This window comes from Perissodus microlepis, chromosome 10, assembly GCF_051167445.1.
Source record: "Perissodus microlepis isolate ML-2025 ecotype Zambia chromosome 10, ASM5116744v1, whole genome shotgun sequence".
NCBI classification, from domain to species: Eukaryota; Metazoa; Chordata; class Actinopteri; order Cichliformes; family Cichlidae; genus Perissodus; species Perissodus microlepis.
In genome coordinates, this window is record NC_140470.1 from 11,806,659 (window position 1) to 11,827,198 (window position 20,540).

The 20,540-nt window shown below is 39.3% G+C and overlaps 3 protein-coding genes across 3 annotated transcripts; 2 read left to right on the forward strand and 1 right to left on the reverse strand.

The window, feature by feature from the left end:
* Nucleotides 1-2,979: 2,979 nt before the first annotated feature.
* LOC146378885 (uncharacterized) lies at nt 2,980-7,936 on the reverse strand. Its single transcript, XM_084942012.1, has 14 exons — nt 7,909-7,936; nt 7,663-7,741; nt 7,320-7,437; nt 7,154-7,222; nt 6,617-6,991; nt 6,392-6,493; nt 5,941-6,173; nt 5,665-5,843; nt 5,476-5,569; nt 4,434-4,790; nt 4,221-4,338; nt 4,055-4,146; nt 3,829-3,943; nt 2,980-3,158 (listed from the first exon to the last, which is right to left on the reverse strand). Exons 2-13 carry the CDS (start codon nt 7,732-7,734, stop codon nt 3,842-3,844), a joined length of 1,911 nt encoding a protein of 636 aa, XP_084798138.1. The 5' UTR covers nt 7,735-7,741; nt 7,909-7,936; the 3' UTR covers nt 2,980-3,158; nt 3,829-3,841.
* Nucleotides 7,937-10,107: 2,171 nt separating this feature from the next.
* rnf121 (ring finger protein 121) lies at nt 10,108-17,657 on the forward strand. The gene is made up of 9 exons (XM_084942014.1): nt 10,108-10,228; nt 11,610-11,647; nt 12,391-12,532; nt 12,848-13,002; nt 13,124-13,231; nt 14,640-14,760; nt 14,840-14,973; nt 15,744-15,845; nt 16,376-17,657. Exons 1-9 carry the CDS (start codon nt 10,151-10,153, stop codon nt 16,494-16,496), a joined length of 999 nt encoding a protein of 332 aa, XP_084798140.1. The 5' UTR covers nt 10,108-10,150; the 3' UTR covers nt 16,497-17,657.
* A 107-nt stretch (nt 17,658-17,764) lies between these two features.
* On the forward strand, nt 17,765-19,192 carry LOC146378887 (interleukin-1 receptor accessory protein-like). Its single transcript, XM_084942015.1, has 5 exons — nt 17,765-17,885; nt 17,965-18,006; nt 18,082-18,144; nt 18,221-18,350; nt 18,443-19,192. The coding sequence occupies exons 1-5, from the start codon at nt 17,861-17,863 to the stop codon at nt 18,591-18,593; spliced, it is 411 nt and encodes a 136-aa protein (XP_084798141.1). The 5' UTR covers nt 17,765-17,860; the 3' UTR covers nt 18,594-19,192.
* The last annotated feature ends 1,348 nt before the right edge of the window (nt 19,193-20,540 follow it).

Below are 20,540 nucleotides of genomic sequence, written 5' to 3' on the forward strand. Positions count from 1 at the left end.
ATGAATAGTAAGATGTTCTGGCTTTGCGGAGGGCTTTCTTATAAAGCAGCAAACTATTTCTCCAGGCTAAATGATGATCCTCTAAATTTGTGACACGCCATTTCCTCTCCAGATTACGAGTCATCTGCTTTAGGGTACGTGTTTGAGAATTATACCACGGAGTCAGGTACTTCTGATTAGAGACCTTAGTTTTCACTGGAGCTACAGTATCCAGAGTCGTACGTAGTGAGGAGGTGAAATTATTAACAAGATAATCAACCTCTGTTGGGGTAGCGTTCAGATAGCTGCTCTGCTCTGTGTTGGTACAGGGCATTGAAGATGATAACAGTGGGTGGATTATATTCTTAAACTTAGTTACAGCGCTTTCAGAAAGACATCTACTTTGATAAAATCTACTCTCCACTGCTGTGTAATCAATTATTGTAAATGTAAATGTTATCAGGAAATGATCAGACAGGAGAGGGTTTTCAGGAAACACTGTTAAATGTTCAGTTTCTATGCCATATGTTAAAACAAGATCTAGAGTGTGATTAAAGTGGTGGGTGGGTTCTTTTACATTTTGAGAGAAGCCAATTGAGTCTAATAACAGACTAAATGCCATGTTGAGGCTGTCATTTTTAGCATCTACATGGATGTTAAAATCACCCACAATAATTATTTTATTTGAGCTCAGAACTAAATTAGATATAAAGTCTGAGAAATCAGACAGAAACTCTGTGTAAGGCCCAGGTGGACGATAGATGATAACAAGTAAGACTGGTTTCTGAGTTTCACAGCTGGGGTGGACAATGTTAAGCATCAGGCTTTCAAATGAATTAAAAGTCTGTCTTGGTCTTTCATTAATTAATAGGCTGGTGTGAAAAATTGCTGCCACACCGCCCCCTCGGCCTGTGCTTCGAGGTTTCTGGTAGTTAGAATGACTCGGGGGTGTTGATTCATTTAAACTAACATAATCATCCTGCTGCAACCAGGTTTCTGTAAGGCAGAGTAAATCAATTTGTTGATCAATTATTAAGTCATGTACTAACAGAGACTTGGAGGAGAGAGACCTAATATTTAATAATCCACATTTCACTGTTTTACTCTTTGGTTCAGATGTGGATACTGTATTGTTCTTTCTTTTTGATTGTTTATGTTTAAGTTGTTTGTTGCTGGTTTTTAGTTTGTTTTTTGTCTTTTTGGAAGCTGACACAGTCTCTATGGAGATGGGTTTTTGGGGGGGTAGCAGGAGGAGAGAAGCTGCAGAGAGGCGTGTAAGACTGCAACTCTGCTTCCTGGTCCCAACTCTGGATAGTCATATTTTGGGGGGTTTAATAAATTTGTCCATATTTCTAGAAATGAGAGCTGCTCCATCCAAAGTGGGATGGATGCCGTCTCTCCTAACAAGACCAGGTTTCCTCCAGAAGGTTTGCCAATTATCTATGAAGCCCACATCGTTTCTGGGACACCACTCAGACAGCCAGCAATTTAAGGAGAACATGCGGCTAAACATGTCACTCCTGGTCTGATTGGGGAGGGGACCAGAGAAAACTACAGAGTCCGACATTGTTTTAGCAAAGTTGCACATCGATTCAATATTGATTTTAGTGACCTCCGATTGGCGTAACCGGGTGTCATTACTGCCGACGTGAATTATGATTTTACTGAATTTACGTTTACCCTTAGCCAGCAGTTTTAAATTTCCTTCAATGTCGCCTGCTCTGGCCCCTGGAAGACAATTGACTATGGTTGCCGGTGTCTCTAGCTTCACATGTCTGAGAACAGAATCACCAATTACCAGAGTTTGACCCCCGGCGGGAGTGTCACCGAGTGGGGAAAAACGGTTAGACACATGAACGGGTTGGTGGTGTACCTGGGGCTTCTGTTTAGGACTATGCTTCCTCCTCACCGTGACCCAGCCGCCCTCTTTCCCCAGCTGCTTGGGGTCTGCCGGGGAACAGCTAGCGGGGCCTACGCTATCTTCGGCTGCACCAGCTACAGGGGCCTGGCTAGCTACGGGTGAATGAAGGGTGCGAAGCCGAGTCTCCAATTCAGTAATCCTGGCCTCCAGAGCTGCAAATATGCTACATTTGTTACAGATATCATTACTGCTAAAGGAGGCCGAGGAGTAACTAAACATCTGACACAATGAGCAAGAAAGTGCAGGAGGGACAGGTGAAGTAGCCATGGTGCTAACGAGTCGGCTATGAGCTAAGCTAAGCTAGCGAAACAGTACAGAGACAGTGAGTGAATACTTTGGCTATAAATTAGGTAGTGAGTACACAGAAAGTGTGCTTGGGATGAAGCACGTGAAGATTATACTATGAAAGAAGAATGTATTTAAAAGTTGTTAATTAAATTGCTAAGCAAATAAGCTACTCAGAAACACCACTGTGTTTGAGCAGGAACAGGAAGTGATACTCTACCGCAGAGCGAGCGAACACCAAGTGACAGCGCCACCAAGAGTATCAAAGATACAATTTGATTAGGGGTTTTCCTGTCATAATTTCAATACAAATGCAATTACACACGTAAACAATAGGATCAAAATAAACTTTTAAAAAGTCTGTTGATCAAATGCTGATTTTCAAAACATTCTAGAGGAAAACAGAGATAAAATAATCTGAACAGTAACAGTGATCTTGGATGATGATGGAGGCTTCAATGGATTATTCTGTTTCAATCAATAGGTTCGTATCTATGACAATAATTTGATAAGTTTAACAGGTTGGTTTAGGCCTGGCAATACTGGAAATATTCACAAACTTTTGTTTTTGAAGAATGTTTATCTTTTTTGGGATGAAGCTATCTGGCAAAATGACACAGCCCTTTAACCTCATCTGTATGTCTATCATGTGGCTATGATACTGGATTTTGGTTTGATGCATATGCAGGTTACAGCTGGGGAATGGCAGTATGTTGCGGATTGATTTGGCATGTTCAACCACTGTTACACCAAACTCTCTCACTTATAACATGATAAAGGCCTCTTACTCAGTGTCATGGATTTTCTGTAGTTTTGGGGACACAGGGCCAAATGTCGGTCAGCATGAGGGCATCACTGGATACGATTTGCTTTGTTGGTTCAGCGAGCTTGTTGTAGTCGTCAACAGCAGCCGCCAAGCGTTTCTTCTCAACTAAGATGACCTTGCGAATTCTGTGTCGCCTCTTGTTGCCATCTGTAAATAATCATAAAAAATTCACACCTTCACATAATGTATATAGTTACCTTTTAATCTACACTCATCAATTTGTTTGCTAGAACAAATCACATCCAGCTTAAACAAACCTGGATCTGATTTTATTCTGTTTACAAAGTAGCTGTACAAGCTGTACAAACTAAGTATCAAACGGTCCATTTCAAAGAAACTGGGACGTACCATTTTGTCTGTAAAGACTTTGTGTTCGCACTCTGATGACGACGACAAGCTCCTCTATTCGTGCCTGCAACGCTCCAAGGCTGCCATCAGTTTGATCACTTTCTAAGTGAGAGGAATATTAATCAGAATACAGGATGAGTAACAGTCACCAAACTACAGTGGACTCTGTAATCACTGACTTGATGACATTCATTATAAGACATCTGGAGCCTTCATGTGCTGCATTATCATGAGATAACAAGTATGTTGGTGTTCAGGTTTATAAAACCAACTAGTACGACATCATTTCAACCCAGGTTCTATCCAATTTGATGAAACGCAACAACTCTGCCATAAATTCTGCTTTTACAAGGCTTCTTTTTCATTGTTTGTTGACACTGTCAGAAAGATCTTAATTCTACCTTAAGTTCTTTAATGAGGCCATGGTGGGTCCTATTGTTATACACGAGTGCATTATATTGAGACTCACCTTCAGCCCATTTCTACACATCGGCCACCCATTGCTGCAGTGTGTCGTCATCCACACCCAGCTCATTTTTGGTCGCATTCAGGCTCTCCACTTGTTCTCTAAGGATCCTTATGATCTAAGAATACATTAATAAATGTCATTCATATTGACATTAAAAGAGTACTGGTGTTTTCCCCCATTACCACACACATTAAAATGGTTTTTGAAAAAAATAAAAATAAATCACCTTTAGATATCTCTGGCTCAAAGTGCGGCCCAGTTGTTCCACTTTCCTTTTGTTCCAGCCCAAAGCCAGGAGGGTCAGCATGTCTGTTCGCCCTGCATTTCAGTTAGTATACAAATAAGAATTAATGAGCAGGAGACTGAGTGGAATCTCAGACACGGACACATACCTGCTTTAGACATGTACTTCGTTGTGATGGCCGCCCTAGACAGGAAACTGTTTACTTGTTCCACCTCTTCTCCAACTGTTGAACCGGCCCCATCCTGAAACGCACCTCCCCATTTGATCTATAGAAAGGAGGTCACAATACATGACTGCTGAATTCATTCAACCTTATAACAAAATGTCTCAAACTAATCCAAAACTACAAGCTGCAGTATACCTCGCATTTCCAAGTGTGAGCCTTTGCATGCATGACGGAGAGAAAAGGAAGCATTGACAAGAGGTTCCTCAGCTCAGGGCACTGCTGAGCCACCTTGGTTAAATAGGGGAAATATTTACAGGCCACATCGGAGCAAAGGAACGTAATATGTCCTGGGACGTTAGCTGCCAACTTCCTCTGGAGAAAAAGGGGGTAAGCAAAGATCTCCCCTCGAAACATGTTCAATGCAGCTAAGAGGACTCCGTGGCGACAAACAGCTATTTCCATGCCCTCTTCATCCAACTTCCCAGTGGACTTTTTGGACGACTCCTTTGCTGCAGTCCAAGATGAAGAGCCGCACAACCCATTCCCCGGGACCTATACACTCAAAGATTTTAACATAAAAGACATGGCATGATTAAGCCCTATCAGGGACAAACTTTTTAAAACAAATGCATAACAATTAGCTGAATTAGCCTTGAGTCACACGAGACCTCATATCTCCCCAGGACAGCACTGATAACACAAAATAAAAATCATGTTGTTGTTTTTTTAAAATACACATAGTGACAAAATTAAGTACACATTAAGATAAAGTAAAGTAAATAGTATTACGACAACACCAAGAGAAAAATAAAATAAAATAAATATCCACCCATCCATATATGTATACACACACACACACACACACACACACACACACACACACGTATGTGTATATGGTTATGGCATTAACGTCATTTTAACAAGATTAACGCTAACAGCACTGTGGCGTGGGTGTGGTCTCTGGCCAGGTGCAGAGGAGGGGTGACGCAGTGAGCTCCCGGGGCGGCGCAGGGGCGGGGTGAACAGGTGTGCTGGGATCTGACAGTGATTGTGTCTCTTTATATGTTGGCAGTGACAGTCGGAGGAGGAGGGCGGACGTGACAGCAGAGAGAGAGCTGGAGTGTCTGTGTCCCAGTAAACCACAGTGTTAAATAAAAGTTCTGCTGTCGTCAAATTCGCTCCGGCTTATGTTTCTTGGGTCCAACGTTACAAGCACTAATATATATGTGTATCTTACATGATTTGTGTGTCTCTGGATGTATTTCACAAACTCAGCAACTTCCTCATCTTTTTCAATGAAGACACCTTCAAAGTTCCCCTGCTCTGAAGTGCTGAACGAACACAGTGACAGTTGTTTGAAAAGAAACATTAAAATACATTTTTCTACAAATCCATATTTGACTTATGTACACAATGCATAACGTACCTTGCATTAGACTGAAAGTGATAAAGCTTGCGGTTTCCATCAACTGAGACGGCAAGCATGTCTGGAGTGCAGGCAGGGCAGCTAAAGCATGGCTCCTTGCACATCCTGTCCACCTCAAACTTTACAGCACTCCACTCCAAGAAACTTTTACTGAAGGCATCAGCTGATATTCGGCCAGTCTTTTACATAGAGGACATACAACAGAATATTCAAGGACAGTCATCATAAACATTGATTTGCACAATTTCCTTAAACTTGGCAAATTTAGAAACTCACCCTTCCAAAATGGGCTGTTCGTTCATCCAGCACTTTGACAAATGCCTTAAGTGACATCCCTGGTGCAGCCTTCTTAATGTCATAGAAAGACTGAAAGACATCCATTGAAAACAGGGTGCAGAAATTTAAGGTGCCAGGCCAATATCCACTACCCAGGATGTCCTTAACTGAGGGGGACCACATTAGGCCACAGCTGGTGCAGCTCACCACTGGCAGTGCAAGGTTATAACGGCCTTTAGAAAGGATACGGATAAATTCAGTCATGGCTCAAAGCATTCATTTTTTTCATGTTGTTTTCAAATCGGTCTGGTAAATCCAAATGACCTTTGACAGGTGCCCACATATACTGCGGGCCGAGGGTAATTCAAACCAAGATAGCAATGCACAATTTGCAATAAAACCTCCAAACACATCTATTGTGTATGTAGTGTGTGACAAAAGGGCAACTTACCATTTATGGTTACAAGAGCCACAATTGCGCCGGGTGAAACCTCAACGTTACCTGCTGGGCAGTCACACACATGGTCTGGCCTTTGCACAGGCAACAGCCGAACTAACATTAAAACACACAATATATATAAAAAGAATTAGAAATTAACTGATACACAATAAATATAGAATAGCAGCACCCACTCATAGTACATAGCAAGAAATGCATAAGACTTAAAAACCGTACCTATTGGCTTGTGAAACTCTGATGAAGGCTGCAAAAACCCTCCTGTTACTGCCTCTCTGCTGTGCAGGACAAAGCGTGTGTGAACTGCAATATCACAGTCAGCACAAAGGAATGGAAGAGGCAGGCAGTCCAGACACCTCACAACTACTTGTTTGCCACACTGACACACACGGTGTGACTGTGGATCCAGAGTAGCTAACATATTGTCTATAAGACAAGGCCTGGCCTCTTTCCACTTTTGCGAGGACACCATATTTCTGATCGCCCAGTGAGTAGCAGCTGATTCAGATGACGTCTCACAAGCCATGGCTGCGTCCTCTTCTCCATCCTCCAACATCTGAAGGAGCTCCTGACGAAGCACCTCAGTTCCATACACTAACAGAAAAAAAATAAAGAAAGGAAGAAACTCTTCCACAAAGTGAAAAACACTCTAGGCAGTATGTTTCTTAGGACTGCACAAAAGCCCTGCATAACTCAACTATAACAACAAATATAAAAGTAAACAGAAATCACAATATATACAAGAAGGTAAAGTACCTTTTGTTGGGTTGACACTGGCAACATAACTAGGTTCTTCACGTGGACATTGATGCTGATCTCTGGACACTGGGGGGAAAAAAAGAGATTGAAGAATATTTACTTACTGAAATTCTTTGGTGAAAACAAGTTGTGAGATAAAATCAATGGTTGTGTGAACACTGACCACGTGGCATGCAACTAGTACTTCGACTGGTTGATGGTCTTTGAGGAATAAAATCTCCCTGTCTGTCACGTGTTTTCCAGCGCACTGGTCTTGGCTGAGGTTCACTCTGTGCATCATTCTACGCAATTAACAAGGAAAAAAGGGAACACCTAAAATACAGTCCATGATTAAAGCAAAGATTATCAAACATCTTAAGTTAACCAACTTAATTTGACATAAACTTATATATACACACATATATAACAATTTATAAAAAAAATTCAAATAATATAACGTTTACTCCGTACAAAATATTAGACAAGCGTGTTCCCTCTTTAACAACTGTTTCCACTAAAAATGTTACCTGCATATCTTGAAGGAGTTCGTCAGCAGCCTGAAGCTCTTCCTCCAGCTCGGGATCCTCTGAATCACTCATTTTCAAGCTAAAGAGGAAAGAGAGTTTTGCAGAACTCAGTGACATAAACACATAACTAACGCAATTCAAATGATTTTCAGTCTTGGCGCTCCGGTTAACGTTAGCAATTAACGTTAGCATCATCAGTTTATAAAGAGCTAGCAGAACTCTTAGCGCAAAAACTGCTTTACGCACCATGTGAGGGTATTTTGCAACACACAAGTCCTTTAACGTTTGTAATAGATTTATTCCATCATCGTTGGATTAAATGGCTAATGGTGCAGTAGCCACGTGTAGTCGTTACCTAGCAAGCATGCTGACAGTAGCTGTAGCCATTTTTAAATGCATTAAAGTATTTTACCTGTCGGGGGTGAGAACGGGTTGTCTTAGCAGTAGGATTTACATGAAAAGAGAAACAAATTAAGTTTGAGTGAAAATGTACATTTTTTGCACTCTCTGGTCGACTCACTCAGTGAATCAAATGACTCAAAAAACACGATTCACTTTGGTGAGTGACTCATTAAAACTCTATTAATGTAGAGTCTCGAGCAAAAATCCTGGCCACGCCCCATCCCTTAAGATCCTGCTCCGAAGTCCTATTACCCTACAGATTTAGAAAGCAGACGCTGCATTGTTAACTCTGAGGGAGATGGAGAATGAGCCTATTTCCAAAAAAAGTGGAGTGTGTTCCTTTAAATTCTATATAGTATATATTGTTAAAAACTCAAGTGTACACACACACACACACACACACACACACATACCATCATATCATATCTAAAATATCTTTTGAAATGTATTTTGGTCTGAAACTAATAAAGATCACACTAAAGTGATGGTTCATCATAGAAAGGAAGGCCTTCTCTGAATGAGACAAACTCAGAATCCGTGTCTTTCTTTTCTTGTTTAGAGACTTCAGGAACTTCATTTTTTCCATATATGATGATGATGATGATGAATTATGATCACAGCTGGCTCACAGCTCAGTGGACATTTATTTGAGAAAATATATATTTAACACATTTAAGGAAAATGCTAATAAAATAAAAAATAAAATAAAATAAAATAAAATAAAATAAAATAAAAATAAATGTTTATTAAGCAATTTCGATAGGAAATTGCTTAATTTTAGAAATGTTTTTGCTCTTTTTTTGCTCTATAAAATAGTTGTTTTCTTTTAGAATCATTCATCTTAGCAGTAGGATTTACATGAAAAGAGAAACAAATTAAGTTTGAGTGAAAATGTACATTTTTTGCACTCTCTGGTCGACTGACTCAGTGAACCAAATGACTCAAAAAACTCGATTCACTTTGGTGAGTGACTCATTAAAACTCTATTCAGTAAAAAGAATCAAATTTACCATCACTAGTGCACACGCCAGGGGCTGCAACACATTTATACAGCCGTATTTCGCATATGACTATGAAAGGCGTAAGAGGAAGTAGTTCCTTCCAAATTAGACGATCCGAATGGTATAGTTTCTTTCCACTGTGTTCATTTTAATGGAAAAACTACAAATTTACCCCAGAGTACTAAAATATCGATATTATAATATGAGAATCGATTCTAGAACATAAATTGCTGGTATCGAAGAATCGATATTTCAGTATCGATCCGCACACCACTAGTGGACGGATGTTGAAGATGGACCTGCCATTCAAGAGAAGAGAAAGACCACAGAGAAGATTCATCAATGTAGTGAAGGAGTACGTGCAGAGAACTGTGTGTGACAGAGGAGTATTTGTATATATGCATCCATGCAGGGGGGGCTGGAGCCAGCTGTCTCGGGCGAGAGGCAGGGTACACCCTGGACGGACACAGACAACCAGTCGCACTCACATTCACACCTATGGGCAGTTTAGAGTTTCCAATTAACCCATCCACCACTAACTGCATGTCTTTGGACTGTGCATATTTTTTATACATTTACTTGGGTAGCTTTGTTCTATTAATTTTGATTTCTATTTTTTATTATCTTTTTTTTTTTTTTTTTTTACAATTGTATTACATTTATTTTGTCATATCATATTTTAGTATTTATTACCCATTTTAGGTTTAGTAAGCTATATACTAGTCTACTAATTTAAGCAGTTCTGTTATATGTTGCGTTGAACGGAATTTTTAACTGCTGTAAAAACTTGTGGGATTATCTGTTCTTATCTTATTTCATCTTTGCTTATCTTATCTAATCTTCATAGCAAATTGCTACACAATCATAGCGTTAAAATACAGGGCGCCGTCCAAAACACCGTGTAAATGTGGGGGGAAAATGTTACGGTGACGACCTGAGACTTTCAAACATTAACTATGACTTCAAGAGAAAATTCAGAACATGTCCCGCCCTTTATTTTGAAGGAAGAAAAACATCCAAGACCGGATGTGCCCGGTTTTTCGCTAATGCTAATGTACCCGGAACGATAAAGCAGCACACCGAAGATGGCCGGGGTGTTTGAGGTGGAGGTTGATGGTGTGGAGCACGATCATGGACTGGAGCATCACGATGAACCGAACCAGGTGAGAATAACGGACCGTTCTGAGGTATTGTGACAATAAAACGGATTTATGATGTGGTGTATTACTTGCTGCTAACCCAACTGCTACTCCTGGGCTTAGTCTCCCGTAAGTAGCTAGCTGCTTGTTAACTGCTTGTTAGCCATGTTTTACTGAGCAGAGGTGTGTGTATAAAATGCACTGTTCTGTTCATTGGTCAAAGCGACACTGCAAGCGTAAAAGGACTCTTTTCCAACTGCCAAGCTAATTATTGTTAGTTACTTTCATGTGATTAAAGTAGCACCAAAGTTTACTTATTTTTTTTAAAAAAATACTGCATTTCATACGAGATTTGTGCACTCGCGAATGTTTGATCTGAGCTGTGAGATATGTGACCGTCTGAGTTATTAACCCTACAAATAAAGCTGATGTGGCTGTTGGGGGTCAAAGGTCACCAAATGCAATTGCCGCGACAAGTCAGACAGAAGAAAAGACTACATCACTTCCTGTGGGATTTCAACATTCTGGTCAAACCTAATCGAGCTAGATGCTAAACTAAATAAGGTCACGGTGTAAACCGAGTCCGTGATAAAAGCTCTCAAAGTCTGAGATGTGAAGAGCAGGTGGTAGTAGGCAGAACATTTACTGTGATGCAAAAGTGGCATCACAACCTGGAAAAATCCCAAAGAGATCTTTACATCCGTCACTGATGAGTTCACTCTATCTGGTTTGAATAGAAACCTTTCAGTAGGAACTTTAATGTGGCACACTGACCTATTTTTGTATGTGCAGTGAAAAACAACACGTAGTGAGTAAAATGCAATGATGCTAATCATTGGCAGGTATACCTAAAATGTGTTGTTTTCATGGTAACAAGGTATAAAAGGTAAAAACGGATATAAATGGATGTGAGCCCTTAAATGTGTATTTGTGTCTGTTATTCATATACCCTATTTAGCAGATGATAAATAGAGGAGTCATCAACAGTTCTTTGTTTTGAATACAGGGATAGTAGCTTAACAAGCTCAACAACATGGGAGGGACTACCGGTTTATCATGCCGAGTGTTCTTGTTGTTTAAATATAGATATTTCAGGATGCAATTGCCTTATATCTTGCTGCTCAACCAAACCTAAATGTTTCAGTCCCGTTACATTTTTTATTTTTTTTTTTAGCTGCTCTGTAATTGGTATGCAGCGTAAGATCTTGGGGTTTGGAGCCAACTGTGTAAAAGGTGAAGCAAATGCTGCAGTTTGGTGGGATTGACTTGTTTTATAGGAGTTTTAAAACGATTCTGTGATCAGTGTGCACACTATCATATGTCTCAATTTAAAAAAGAAGGATGTAATTTCATGCAAGCTTTTAGTTTGATAATTTGTTACTTATTTTTCTCTCTCTTTCTTTAGTATGATTTGTCCAAGCTTTCACCAGAAGAGAAGTGGAGGTTAGTGTCCTTGCCATGCATGTATACATTTTCCTAATATGATTCTGGATTCTTTGGCCATTATTATTATTATTATTATTATTATTATTATTATTATTGTTTTTAGGGATTGAAAAATCAGATATTGATTGCAAGTATTTTTACCCATATCTCCAAAAGTTGATTCTGTTCATCTGGACATAGCGTTTTGTGGGAGAAACGTTTCGTCACTCATCCGAGTGACTTCTTCTTTTATCCATACAATGTCTTATAGTTGTGTTGAAAAGAGAAAATTATAGAATGATAGCTTATTAACTTACCAGTAACGTCTATAACAAATTAGTTAGCAGCATAATGTAATAACGTTGCTTGACTCAGCATGACTATCTACTTAGCCGTGATGCATACACTGCTACAGACAGTGCTAAGATTGTTGTACACAGTGCAGTCAGAGGTGTAATTTATCTTTTGAACAAACTATCAGGACACCATTTCTAAATTACTCATCCCTCTTTTTTTGGATATCTTTTGCACTCTTAAAAAAAAAAAGATAAAAAAGATATTGGACATTATACTCATCCATCTGCTGACCCATATCAAGGGGTTGACTAATCTGTATAACAAAATGTTTTGTACTTGAAGATGTAGAGTTGATCTTGGAACAGCTTTCACGCATTAATTCAAGTTTTGTTTATGCTTTGTTTAAGGCATCGCAGTCTAATCAGGCTTGCCAGTTGCTGAATTAAGTTTGTGTTTTTCCACAGGATGGAGCATGCAAGAATGCATGCCAAACACAAAGGCCATGAGGCCATGCACGCAGAGATGGTGCTGATCCTCATTGTTACCCTGGTTGTCGCCCAGCTAGTCCTCGTGCAGTGGAAACAGAGGCATCCAAAGTCATACAATGTAAGGCACAAAAGAAACACTGATAATTTGGCAATTGTTCAGTTTGAATTAAAACAGTTTTAGGTCTGTGTGTGTGTGAGAGAGAGAGAATGGGAAGTGAAAGTGTACAGTAAATGCTGTGGTTTTTATGGTTTCTTAGTTTTCATACATAATTCCAGTTAAACCTGTTTTCTCAAAGAGAGATCCTGTAATTTCTTATTTTCTTCCACATCATCAAAAATTGGAAGTTATATGTTTGTGTTTTTGTGTTTGCACAGTCCGATGGTAGTCAGGACTGCGTGAATGTTCTAACGCACACACTTTGCTGTCTTGTAGTTGGTGACTTTGTTCCAGATGTGGGTAGTTCCTCTCTACTTTACTACCAAACTTCACTGGTGGAGGTTCCTGACCACGTGGTTTATCTTCTCTGTAATCACAGCGTACATTTCCTTCCGTGCTACCCGTAAGCCACTGGCCTGCACCACACCGAGGTAAAGCCATTGTTTACACTCACACGTTCCTGTAAATATACCCATTCCTCTCTCTGTGTGGGAATAGAATTGTCAGGAAAATTTCCTGATATATTCTGATTCAACTTTTTTGTTTGTGTAGGTTGGTGTACAAGTGGTTCCTCCTCCTGTATAAAATCAGCTATGCCACGGGAATAGTTGGCTACACTGTCGTCATGTTTACACTTTTTGGTATTAACCTAATATTCAGGTATGTATTGCACATTAGTTCAGTTTTTTTTGTTTTTTTTTTAAATGTCAGTGAATGTCAATCTACTGCAATTAAAACCCTTCAAATGGGAGACTATAGAAATATTTTTTCAGTGAAACACATTCTTTTTCATGTTTAAATGCATGAGGTTCTGTGATAAGTTGGATGCATCCTCTAGCACTTGGCTGCCACTAGATGGCGCTGTTTTCCATATTACGGTTTCTTTCCTCCTTCGTACTTGTCCATCTATGTGATTTGGTTTTTTGCTAATTTATAAAGTAAAGTACTTGATGTTGCACACACTGCGATTAAAGAATTTTCCAGCGTAACTGAGAGCTGAGAATATTACAAGAAGAAGCTTTAGTGAAAAGTATCTGTTTACTTGACTGACTACTTTGATGATGATTTTACCATTCAAGATCTCTCTTTCATTAAACCTGCCTTTTTTTAACAGGCCTCACGTGTGCAGTGGGGGAAATAATTATTTGAGCCCTTCCTGAGTTTGTCAGTTTGTTCATTTTTTTTGTAATTGAGACTGAATGAGCACCAAAAACCATTAAAACACACATTACAAAAGTTATACGTTGATTTGTCCTTGAGTGCAATAAGTATTTGGTCCTGTACCATGCAGGCAGAATTCTGGCTCCCACAGATTGACACTGTGCCCATGTTCCACACAGATTACAGTCAATCAATTACAGACACTGACTTACTATCTGGAGGTTTCACCTTCATGCTTTGCATGAGGATCAAATACTCATTTCACTCAGTGACAGACTCAGTGGCTGAGGCCAGTTTACTTTAAGGTAGGGCATTTTTGTTTTTGGTTTCCTCTCCATTAAAATAAAAATACTGCCATAAGAATTAGTGACTGTTCATTTCTTTGTGAGCAACTTCAACTGGGGATCAAATAATTATTCCCGACACTGTATGTATAAAAAGGTGAATTACAACTGTCAGTTGATTCGTTTTATAGTACAGTACTTTCATAAAATGTAATTTTCAGTTAGAAAACGTCATATTTTACCTGTTCTGTTTCACAAAGAGTAGAACAAGACAGCAGTTTTTACACACGAAAAGTAAAAATGCTACAGATGCATAATTTTCCAAATTCAGATCAGACTTACAGAAACTGATATCACTGTTTATGGTTTGATGTTCGGGGATCATCATAAAAGGATAGATTTCTAACAATTTTTAATTTTAGCTTGGTGAAATATAGTGATTTATTTATTTATTTTTAAACGGAGGGGGGAAAAAGCCACAGTAAAACAGAAATTGAAATTTTATAGTCTAGTCTTTCACCCAAAATGTAAAACATTTGGCCCGTCTTATGGAGCAAACTGAACTTCAGGTTGAATAACAACATTATCAGTCAGATGATTTCAGTACTGTGTTCTCTGTCCAGGATAAGTCCAGAGGATGCCATGGACTTTGGTGTTTCACTTCTCTTCTATGGACTGTACTACGGGGTCCTGGGAAGGGACTTTGCAGAGATGTGTGCAGACTTCATGGCTTCAACCATTGGGGTAAATGCACGAATTTAAAACGGTGTATATTTTCTCCTGGCTGTAACCTAAAATTTAATGTAGCTTTTCCCTCCCGCAGTATTACAGTGCATCTGGCATGCCAACCAAACACCTCTCAGACAACATCTGTGCTGTGTGCGGTCAGCCCATCCTTGTCGATGTCAGTGAGGAAGGGATCATTGAGAACACATATCGATTATCTTGCAATCATGTGTATCCTTCCTGTGACATTTACTGACACATTTTCGTGCCTTTAATGGTTACCGCTGAAAGAGAAGTTCAGGTGCGTGACGGAGATTTCTGATGGTATAAAAGGTATGTCGTGGGTTGGCATGGAACTACACTGTGTACTCAAATTAACAGCTTAAAGAGGAATTGCCAGGGTTTACCTGACCTTTATGCCAGACTGTTGATGTCTCTGTTACTTCCCCGAGGATCTGTTGTGTGTTGTAAATGATACACAGTGCCATTTCACGATTTTTGTTTTGTTTTGTTTGTTTGTTTTTTTTTGGATCAAGTTTGACACGTTCCTTGATGTATTCTTTATAGGAAATCAACTTTCTATTTAAAATGCTGTTTAAAATTTACCTTTATCTTATTTCCTTACAAAAAGATGTGACCAAAAATGCATTATCCACACCTGAAGATTATTCTTTTATTACACATAAAAGCAACACCAGGTTTAGATTAAAAAAAAAACCAAAAAAAAAAACAAACAAACAAAAAACAACACATATTTGCAAACTGAAATGTAATTGTTAATTAATAGTGCAGTACAAGTGTCTCGCCCTACAGTGTAGTGCTATCTGTAGTTAAACCAGCTCAGGAAATTATCCTTTGTCCTTAAATTGTACTATTGTTTTGTATAAATAATTTAGTATCAGATGAATGTTGTCCTTTTGACTGGTATTAGAGCATTAATGTTGGATGAATGTTGAAAGATGTCCGAGTATTCAGCATTTGAGCCTTAACTCCAAATCCAGGTTCCATGAATTCTGCATAAGAGGATGGTGTATCGTCGGGAAGAAGCAGATGTGTCCGTACTGCAAAGAGAAGGTGGATCTGAAGAGGATGTTCAGTAACCCGTATCCTTTTTATTCTGGGATTCTGTCTGCATTAGTTAAATTGTTTAACTAAATATTGAATGATTCCTGAATTAGTTGTAATTTCAAAGATTCTAATGAAATAATAACTTTCTGCATAAAAATGCTGACAAGAACAGACCCTGTGAAGATTTTGAATGTACTTTAAAGTCCAAAACTAAGTATGACAGATGAGATCTAACAAAGCACTGAAACCTAATTATGCCAAGTCACAGCATAGTTGAGGGTGTGTGTGTGTGTGTTCCTGACTGCTAAGTACAGGCTATTTCAAACAAACAAAAGCAAAGCATAAATTGTATACGAGGTTCCTGTTCCTTTTTGTGGGTTGGAAAAACACTTTATATAACTGACAAATACATGTTATATATAATAATTAATGATTTCTCAGGAGCTGATGAAGATTTCTGCTTCCTTGCGTTATCACTGTGGTTACACGTTGACCTCTTGTTCTCCATTTATTTATCATTTCTGATTGTTGTCAAGGGTTATTTCCTTAACCATTTCTATTCTAGCTGGGAAAGACCGCACGTCATGTACGGACAACTTTTAGACTGGCTTCGGTACTTGGTGGCCTGGCAACCTGTTATTATTGGATTTGTGCAAGGTATCAACTACGTCCTGGGTCTGGAGTAGCCGGCAAAAACCGGCAGAAACGGACACACATACCATGTGGAGAAGATTATGCACTGGCTCAAAAAGACTGAGGGCCTAACATTGAACTAAAACACCAATTTAAAAAAAAAAAAAGTGTCTATACTTTTTGTACATATTTATAGGCACATATCTGTATTTGCAGTTTATTTGAATTTTCTTAGTAACCTAAAATTGGATGTGTGTCTCATTTTCCCAGGATTTGATTGGTCTGTATCTCATGGCCTAGTAAAGCGTTTTTTGAAATCATTAGAGGGGGTTTTTACTAATTTATGTCTTAAGTGTTAAAAGGTTAAAGGATCATACTGGAATGTGTCATCCTTGTGTCTGATGGTTATCAAACATGAGTAATAAGTATTTCCTCTGGACTCCTAAATATATGAACGCTATATCCACAGACATTAGTTTCGCATCTGCTTTAGTTACAATTCCTGCTTCACATCGGTCACGTATTTTGACCACAAGTGGCACCAGTTTCATAAGGGCCTGTCATATGCCTCGTGGAGCCAAGTTGTAATCATATGTCAGAAAGTGCTACTCATATTGGTAAAAACGGTACCTCCTACATTTACGATGGAAATTCTAGTGTTACTGGAATTCATGATGTCCTCTTTTAGGGAAACACCAATCTTTAGCCAAGTAGCAACAGAGTCATTTTGGTTTGACCTTTATCCAGTGTCTCAGCATATGTGAGTGCTAAGTTAAATTCCCTTGCATTGTCTTGGTGTAGCAGAGATGATGATAAGGGAGGCAAATTTAAGTCAAAACTGTGTGTGGAGAGAAATAAACAATTCAAAGTTATAATGTAACTGAACTAAAATCCATCAAAAGTATTCAAATTAAACTTAAGATTTAGATGAAAAATATCCCAGAATGATCCTTTAACCGGTGAGCATGCAGATGGGGACGGTCTTATTTTCACGTGGTATGTGCATTATCTTCCATCCTGAAATTTCTGGAAGAGCAACGGTTGGTAATATTTTTGTGGGTACCCGTCAGACTAAATGCATAAAGCAGTTGTTTTAGGGCCCATTTGTGCACCTCACCACCAGCTTAAATGGTAAAATGACTGGGTGTAACCAGACCAAAATATGATAATTTTGTTTTGATCCAGACCGATTAATAAATGTCACTTCGATCATGTGTGTTTTGTCCATATGTCTGCGAGGTAGCATTCACAACCCTCCATAATGTCACAAAGCGTTAGTCAGCACATCTCATTTGTACTGTGTGGGTGATGAGGAAGTTAAGTGTGTGCGTGCGTGCGTGTGTGTGCCCGCATATATATATATACAGTAATCTGAAACACTGGTCAGCAGCAAAAGACTCACACAGGAGGAATCGATATGAAGCTCTCATCTGCTGTGAAAGGTAAGGACTTATTATGATACCAAACAGTTTGTTTTTCTTTGCATTATATTCGATGGTGAACGTTTTGTCTCTCTACCAGTTCTGGGATCTCTGTGTCTGCTGCTCGTAGATGGATTTCCAGGTACAGAATAGTTACGTGATAGAGAAAAGGTTTATTTTTGTGTAGTAAGATTTTTAACCTTAGAATGTTTTGCAGTTTCTGAAGATGAATCTCCAGAGATAATTGGACCAGGGTTTGTCCAAATAAAAACCCATCCAGGTAACGCATCAAGCCTCTTTTGATGGGACAGGCTGTGTAGTTGTAAAACCTTTCTTAGATGTGCTCTGCCTCCTAGGTGCACCGCTGGTGCTTCACTGCGATGCGTTTGCAAACTGTGAGGACGATATGACTCTAATCTACTGGCTTGTCAATGACACCTTCCCCGAAGACGCACCCAGCAGTGACAGGATAAGAGAATCTAATGAGTATGTTTGTTACAATTACAGTGGAAGTGTACATTCAATTAAAACAATTAAAACAGTCTGTAGCTGGGCTGTAATGGCTGTGTTTTCATTAGATCTACTCTAGAGGAGGGTGCAATCCTTCAGAGGAGTTTGCTGTTGAAGAACATCACATCCGAGGACCTCAAATCCACCTTCACATGCGTTGTGACAAATGCTGTGGGAGTGGCCCAAAAACACATTAAATTAATATCAACACGTGAATGACTAATGATAGTAAATGACAACTGTGTAAAAGATCTTGATTTTCTGTCCTCTGCCTTGTGATATAAGTCATGTCTGTCAAGAGTCAACATTGCATGTCAGCATTTTCATGTAATACTTTTGTTTGGCAACTTGTGGATGAACTCTGCTGAAGAGCTGGATGGTTCAAAACCTAAACTCCAGTTACGCTCAAAGGTAAAGCAAGTAGCTGCTGCGGGTCATCAGAATGCTCTGCTTTATGTCAATCTGACAAACATACAGAGGCGCCATCTGATGTAGCAGTGTTGTGGTCCAGTTGTAACTACACTTACCCACATTAGTCATTTAGACCAGCGGTCCCCAACCTTTTTTGCGCCACGGACCGGTTCATGCCCGACAATATTTTCACGGACCGGCCTTTAAGGTGTCGCGGATAAATACAACAAAATAAAACTAGTACCGGTACCGAAAAAAAGAAGATTTATTCATAACACACGTGAAAAGACCCAGGAAAACCGAGTTAAGGATAAAAACGATAACAAAATAACGCTGAAAACCGATAAAAACCCTGAAAACCATACATTTCACACCTGAGCCTCAATTCGCGCGGCCCGGTACCGGTCCAAGGCCCGGGGGTGGGGGACCGCTGGTCTAAATCAGCGGTCCCCCACCCCCGGGGGTGGGGGTTCCACGAGTTGAGGCTCAGGTGTGAAATGTATGGCTTTCAGGGTTTTCAGCGTTATTTTGTTATCGTTTTTATCGTCAACTCGGTTTTCCTGGGTCTTTTCACGTGTGTTATGAATAAATCTTCTTTTTTTCCGTACCGGTACTAGTTTTATTTTGTTGTATTTATCCGCGACACCTTAAAGGCCGGTCCGTGAAAATATTGTCGGGCATAAACCGGTCCGTGGCGCAAAAAAGGTTGGGGACCGCTGATTTAGACGACTGTACCACACAGTGAATGTGTGCTGAATGTGTCAGCAAACTGTTTTCTATGCCTGTGTACGGTTCCTGTACTTGCTGAAAAATACTGAACATAGTGAAAATTAAACTTAGATACTTTTAAATTAATAACCATGTTTTCCTTGAGAGTTACTGTTATTCACACTTAGATGTTTGAAATAAGCCAACTGCTCACTATTCCTAATAATATCTGAGTAAGCATTTCCACCATCTGTACAGCAGAGGTCAGCAAAGCAGCTTTGTTCCTCAACCTTGTTTTGTTGGGGACTAGATTTAGTTTTGTAGACGCAGTCAACATGCCGATGTCTAAGTTGTGTTTAATATGTTTTAGATTCATGCTTGAAAGCAGATGAAATTTCTATTGATAAATAGCAGCTCATTTAATTTGATTTGAAGAAAAAAAAAACAATAAAAAAAAAAAGTTTTACTTAACATTGTTTTTGTTCTTGAGTTAAAACTAGTTATCAAATATCACCGGGTCTTTATATTGATATCTGAAGCAGATTCATGAGAAACGATGCAGGTATTGTGAGTCAAAGGAAAACTTCAAATGTCTGTGATGTGCCGTAGTGATTAAAGCTACAGGAGTCCATATTATTTTTAGTTATGTAGTTTACGCTATAAAAGAACTCCTTAAATGACATGTTGAAAGACACACGTCGTGGTTGTGGAAAAGATGTTAGTGTGTTTGAGAAGGGTCAAATCATTGGCAAAGATCTAAGGAGATTGCAGAAACTGCTAAAACTGGGTTAAGAACTGTCCAACGTGTTATTAAAAAGTGGAAGTATATTGGGGACCCATTGTCTTCGAGGAAGAAATGTGACCAGAATAACCCCCCTGAATGATCGTGATTAGCGATCACTTAGACGTTTGGTGAAATCAAATCAAAGAAAAATTACAGTAGAACTCAGGGCTATGTTTAATAGTGAAAGTAAGAGCATTTACACACGCACAATGCGAAGGGAACTTAAAAGATTGAGTCTGAACAGCTGTGTAGCCGTAAGAAAA

What these genes read in the sequence shown, in the direction of transcription:
- LOC146378885 (XM_084942012.1), bottom strand. Translation starts at nt 7,734, where the DNA reads ATGAGTGATTCAGAGGATCCCGAGCTGGAGGAAGAGCTTCAGGCTGCT. An exon ending in CTCACACTTGGAAATGCGAG is followed by an intron (nt 4,339 to 4,433) that starts GTATACTGCAGC and finishes TCCTTTCTATAG; the next exon opens with ATCAAATGGGGAGGTGCGTT. An exon ending in GAAGTACATGTCTAAAGCAG is followed by an intron (nt 4,147 to 4,220) that starts GTATGTGTCCGT and finishes ACTGAAATGCAG; the next exon opens with GGCGAACAGACATGCTGACC.
- rnf121 (XM_084942014.1), top strand. Translation starts at nt 10,151, where the DNA reads ATGGCCGGGGTGTTTGAGGTGGAGGTTGATGGTGTGGAGCACGATCAT. An exon ending in TCACCAGAAGAGAAGTGGAG is followed by an intron (nt 11,648 to 12,390) that starts GTTAGTGTCCTT and finishes GTTTTTCCACAG; the next exon opens with GATGGAGCATGCAAGAATGC. An exon ending in TCATGGCTTCAACCATTGGG is followed by an intron (nt 14,761 to 14,839) that starts GTAAATGCACGA and finishes TCCCTCCCGCAG; the next exon opens with TATTACAGTGCATCTGGCAT.
- LOC146378887 (XM_084942015.1), top strand. Translation starts at nt 17,861, where the DNA reads ATGAAGCTCTCATCTGCTGTGAAAG. An exon ending in GCTCTCATCTGCTGTGAAAG is followed by an intron (nt 17,886 to 17,964) that starts GTAAGGACTTAT and finishes TCTCTCTACCAG; the next exon opens with TTCTGGGATCTCTGTGTCTG. An exon ending in AGGATAAGAGAATCTAATGA is followed by an intron (nt 18,351 to 18,442) that starts GTATGTTTGTTA and finishes TGTTTTCATTAG; the next exon opens with ATCTACTCTAGAGGAGGGTG.